Raw genomic sequence first — 5,542 nt, 5'->3', positions numbered from 1 at the left:
GCTGGATCGTAAAATACGGTACTCTTGTGAACTTACTAACTAAGATAGCCAAGTTTACAGAATTGTCAACAACGCGCTAATTTTTGAAAAGAGGGATACACCTCAATATTATAATTTTATATTTTCTAAAATTATGGAAGAAATTGAATAGTCTAATTTTTGTATCTTAAAATTTTTTTTTTAAAAAAACAAAAATTGAATGATCCGATTTCAAAATCGAAATGTCCAGTTATGCAAATTTTTTTTAGAACACCACACAAATTAGTAAAATAGAAATCAGAGATCCGATTTCAGTATTTTAAATTTTTTAAATTATTTTAAAAGTAAATCGGATGATCCAATTTAATATTATAAAGTTTGTAACTTTTTCAAATTCAAATCGATGCATCCTATCATCCTGTATATGGGCATCACCGTATGAATGAGATACAATTTAAATTTAGCATACATGCGCATTACACTTTTTCTTTTCCAATAAAAAATTACTTTGCATAGTTTTTTTATGCGCATTTCAGTATTCCATGCTACAGGAGTAGAAATAACATAATTTTAACCAAAGTAAAAGCATTCACCTACATGTCCAAAGTTGAATAATCTTACTGAAGCATATATGCAAACCGTTGCTTAACAGAACCATAATCATCAGCTTTCCAAGTAATTACTTGCTAGTCCTTTCACTTATTCTACACACAATATTATGCAAGTTCAACACTCAATATACTCTGGATATTTGCGAGCTTTGATAACAAATATAGAAGAAAATAAGTGTTGCATGTCCTTTTGAGAATCTCCCCCAAAAATATATCATTCGTTGATATTTTAGCATAACATGTATAACACAAGAAATCCATTTAGTATGGGAGACCATGAATAAGATAAAATACTATATATATGTCGGGACTGCAGAATCTCGTAGCTGACAACACCTATCGACAAAAAGCATCTTCTGTCATGATCGACTTTGAATAAACAGAATCATCTTTACACAAGGCCCAAGAACTTGAACCAAACTTCAAAAAGGTTTTGATGAAAAGGAACAAAGCTTTGGGCTTCAAAGTTCAAACACTACATATTATAGTTGCCAATCTATGGGATCTATGCCCCTTTTCTCCAGAAGCTGGTTTGTGCGAGAGAAGTGCCTGCTCAGATGGATTCAGAATACACAAGATAGAAAGTAAGCATGAAAACTGGTTTACGGGGATGATAAACAGATAACTGATTAAGGTGGTTTTCAAAATATTTTTTTAGTATTATATGAGATCTACGTCTCTGTTCATTTAAGTGGAAACCAAAATATGGCTCAATGTGTCAGTGGAACAGAATATGAAACAGCTGTTTCAGATCACCCGCCATGCAGATGAATAATGAAAACAAGTGGTGGAGTAGGAGAAAAGTGAAAATGTATTTTAATACAATAATGCCAAGTTGATGAAAGAGATTAAAAGGTTTGTATTTTAGACTGAGATAACTAAATATATTTGCACTCTCCACTTAATCAACCAAGCACGATGTTAACACTTACAACTTCCACTTTAGAACTCAGCAGGTCCTATTATAGAGCATTAGTATTGTGTACATTATTTACCAATTCAGAAGTTCTTCTTGCGCTCATTATTTACCATATTAACACAAAATTAAATTATATTTCAAAACAACCTTACCTGCACCCAAAGAAGCCTCTATTTGCAGACAAACCAGAAGGATGTGCAGCTTGAAGTATATGATGTTTTGTTGCATCAATTAACCTGAGTATGCACTCAATACAAGCTCATCAACAAGTTTTGCAGAAATTATTTTCCAGGCAAGGAAAGAAAATAGTCCAAATTAGTTTATAGAAACTCTTCTGGGAGCAGCTTATAGTTTTATACATTATAGATGTACATTTGCACAAAAAAAATGCTTGTCATCTATTTCTGAAAAAGAAACAATAAATACTTGAAGTTTAATCTTTTTTGATCAAGCTGACTACATAAACCCAGGATGCTGACTCTACATTTAGTTTCTAAAGCTTGTAAGCTTTTAGTGTGTTATACAATAGAGGTAGTACCTAGATTTCTCCCGAGCAGAGTTGCCCCACAACAGAAAGACAACGCCTTCCCTTTTCTGTGAGATTGTTTTGATAACAGCATCAGTAAATTGTTCCCATCCCTTTTTTGCATGAGAGTTTGCTTGATGTTTCCTGACTGAATTCACAAAGTATTTGTTAAAAGTCAACACTTCAGTACAAACATAAAACACTAAAGATAGGTAAGAACAATATTCCACTAGATTAATCTGCAAATAACACCAAAAAAAAGTACACATATAACTCAACAAAATAATTGATTGCACGTTCACTAAAAAAAACCAAAAAAAAAGTATAAATCTAACCTGTGAGTACGGTATTAAGTAAGAGAACACCCTGAAATGAAAATAAAGGTCATTGAACATGTATTAAGAAACTAATTCACTGAGTAAAGTTTGACACTGTTAAAATACATGCATGGAGTGACATGAAGGACAATTTGACAAAGCTTTGTTGAAATGATAGGCACCATTTGCGGTTATTATTCTGCAGCTATATTCTTTACTGCAATCTTTGAAAAACTCTTCAGAGACACAGGGAGAGAAATGTTTTTCCAGTTGTTTCAACAACAAACCAATTCAATATAGTCGCACAGGTTTGTTGAGAACTTGAGATTGTTTGAAACATATAATGCCCATCTATACAAACACCAGCAAGTAGTTCGAGCTAAGAAAAGGGGAACAAATTTGCAGCACTAACCTGTACAGCCCATTTTTCTAGATTTCCATGACGTGGAACTGAACAACCAAGATCTTCTTTGAGTTCCTTAAATATATTTACCAAACTGGAAGGAACTTTCACACCCTCAGGGACTGAGAATGAAAGGCCCATTGCTTGACCAGGTCCATGATAAGGGTCCTAAAAAAATAAATTGCTTAAAACTATTTTTTACGAGTCATCACTGAGATTAGAACTCTGTTATATGATGATAAAAGATCACGCAGTTAACAAGTTAAGGTTCCTTACAGAATTCGAATCACTAGGGCTTACCTATAAATATTACCAAAATCCAGACTTTGGTAGCCACAAACAGTTTAAAATTATTGGTCATTCGTTATTTCAAAAACAATAATAAAGTCTCTGATCCCATAACAAATTTAAAATGACAAACTTGTCACTCACTTTTCAGAAATGGATGACAAATTAGTCATTTTGTACAAAACCAGAATCTGTACATGTAACAGAGAGGGCAACATTTCCGCTAGTTTGAACAGTGAAAGATAAACTCGTCAAAGAACTACTCTTTTCTCCAGTGTTATATTATATGGTTAAAATTATGAATTCAGTAAAAGAAGAAAAGAAAAACCTATTTTTATACCCTACAAACTACATTAACCTTTAGCTATTTATTTCGATCATGAATCATTCATTTCAAAAAAAGAACTCATAGCACAATAAGGTTAAATTGAGGAACGAACCTGTCCAAGGATAACGGCCTTAACCCTATCGAAAGGGGTAGAGTTAAGAGCATTGAAGATGAGGTGAGAAGGCGGATACACAGCATCAATGTTGCTATTGCAAATCTCAGATTCAACAAACTTTGAGAGGCTCAGTGAATAAGGTTTCTGGAGCTCACCAGAGAGTGCTTCCAACCACGTGTCCTCTACCAGCAGCTCCTCCAGTTTCACAAAACCTACCACCGCGGTAAAACGACAATGCTATATAACCAAAACGACGTAAAGGCATCAATGTGAAAGTGAAGAAAAATACCTTTGGAGTTGGAGACCTTATCGAGGCATATTTTGAGGTTGCGCTTGGATTTTGCGAGGTGCTTGTTGTAATCGACGCGTGATTTCTGGTCAACGGAGAGTGAGGCGGAGGAGCCACTGGCGTCGTTGGAGTTGGGGATTAAGAGTGAAGTGGGAGTGGTTTTGATTCGTTTGGAAGGTGGTTGGAAGAAATCCATTAGGGTTTTGGAGGGGGCCGAAGAAGAAGACATGTCTGGTTTTTGGAATTGAGAGTGGAAATGAAAATGGCGGGTGAATCTCTCGCTCTCTGTAGATGGCGGGAAAGTAGTAAGCGGCTTTATATAGGATCTACGGATTGAAATGTGCCCAGCCCAGCCCCTCAACATGCTGGTGAGCTGATTGCTACATTTCATTCTACAAAGATATTAGTCACCAAAAAAAAAAAAAAATCTACAGAGATATTAGATATACTCCTACTCATAAGTATTTGTACATGATAATCTGTGCAACAATGAATTTTAATTATGTGTGACTGCATTACTAAGGGAATAGGAGAGGGGAGTGGATAACAAGTGTTCATATACTGGTCCAACACTAAGATCCAAGTTTAAATACACCAAAAGACCCAATGTAAAGATTGGCCTTCGTTATTCACCGACCTCTTTAGAAGAGGTCGGACTCAACACAGACTTCTTTCTAAAGAAGTCGGGCTCAAGAGATAGCTGGCAGATAACACTTATTCAAATAAGTAACTGCCCCTAAAATATCTCAACCCACTTTTAGAAGCCATATCCCAACAATCCTTAGATAAATGGACGGTTATCCACCTAAAAATGTGACACTAATCCAACGGTGGTTATTGGATCACCACTATAAATATCCTGACACCCCTCAGGTATCACTAAGTTCCAATACATTCTAAACCTGCTTAACCCTATGCTGACTTAGGCATCGGAGTGTCTTTGCAGGTACTACCCCCCATTCACTCACACTCACAAGTCGGACGGAGGTCCCAAAAGCGCGAATCCCTTCAAAGGCTTCCCTCCTCAGGCGATTGAGCCAACTTAACGAGTCCAGCCCATTAATCTCCGGTTACCCATCGTAACATTGGCGCCATTGCCGGAGACCCGAGAGATCAACGAGTGATGGCGGACAATTCACCCGAAGATGGTCATACAGCGTCTGATTCCGAATAGGGGTGGCAGTGGGGCGGGTAGGAGCGGGGTTTTGCCCTACCCGACCCCGCCCCGCCATCCTGTTATGCATATACTACCCGCCCCCATCACTACCCGCGGGTAGTAAATAACAGAACCCGAAACCGCCCCTGTGGATACCCGCCCCACCTCGACCCGCCCCTGTAAAAATTAAATATTTTAATTTTTACTTATTCATATATAAAATAAGACAAAAATTTAAAATTCATAGATAAATTAAAATACAAACATAAAATTCATACAATGTCATTAGCTAAAATAACTTGAAATTAAAAAAAAAATTGTTAGATCACTACAAATTTAACACCATAATAAAGAAATTACAATATTAGATATAAAATGATCTTCAACCCTTATTCTTGATCACTTTCAACATCTTCATCATCATTAAAAGTTTACAAATTAAGATTTAAACCTGAAAATTAAAAGAGATAACAATTAACAAATTAATCGGTACTATGAAACAAATTAACATAAATGAAGATTAATCAATATATCACCTTTACTTCCCAAAGGTGCCCACAACCTCAAATCAAAATACACAATTACAAAATCAAAATAAAATCAGAATTAAA

General features: G+C 35.7%; 1 protein-coding gene across 2 annotated transcripts; it reads right to left on the bottom strand.

The window, feature by feature from the left end:
* Positions 1-752: 752 nt before the first annotated feature.
* On the bottom strand, positions 753-4,326 carry UNG (uracil dna glycosylase). Of its 2 annotated transcripts, XM_016331314.3 has the most exons (7): positions 3,776-4,326; positions 3,484-3,698; positions 2,765-2,923; positions 2,371-2,401; positions 2,048-2,183; positions 1,662-1,745; positions 753-1,139 (listed from the first exon to the last, which is right to left on the bottom strand). In XM_016331314.3, exons 1-7 carry the CDS (start codon positions 4,164-4,166, stop codon positions 1,073-1,075), a joined length of 1,083 nt encoding a protein of 360 aa, XP_016186800.2. In that variant the 5' UTR covers positions 4,167-4,326; the 3' UTR covers positions 753-1,072. The 2 variants fall into 2 exon arrangements, with proteins under 2 accessions (XP_016186800.2, XP_088362873.1); XM_088506747.1 differs by lacking the exon at positions 2,371-2,401 and having other exon boundaries at positions 2,048-2,216; positions 2,761-2,923; positions 3,776-4,271.
* Between the last annotated feature and the right edge of the window lie 1,216 nt (positions 4,327-5,542).

The sequence above is a fragment of the Arachis ipaensis genome, chromosome B3 (assembly GCF_059453495.1).
Source record: "Arachis ipaensis isolate K30076 ecotype BB chromosome B3, ASM5945349v1, whole genome shotgun sequence".
Classification (NCBI taxonomy): Eukaryota; Viridiplantae; Streptophyta; class Magnoliopsida; order Fabales; family Fabaceae; genus Arachis; species Arachis ipaensis.
Note: the sequence above shows the minus strand (reverse complement) of the source record. Positions and strands in the feature narration are given on the sequence as shown.

Coding starts and splice junctions, on each gene's coding strand:
- UNG (XM_088506747.1), bottom strand. CDS start 4,166: ATGAAATGTAGCAATCAGCTCACCAGCATGTTGAGGGGCTGGGCTGGG. Junction 3,699..3,775: donor TAAGGTCTCCAACTCCAAAG/GTATTTTTCTTC, acceptor CCGCGGTGGTAG/GTTTTGTGAAACTGGAGGAG. Junction 1,140..1,661: donor AGAGGCTTCTTTGGGTGCAG/GTAAGGTTGTTT, acceptor CCATCTGAGCAG/GCACTTCTCTCGCACAAACC.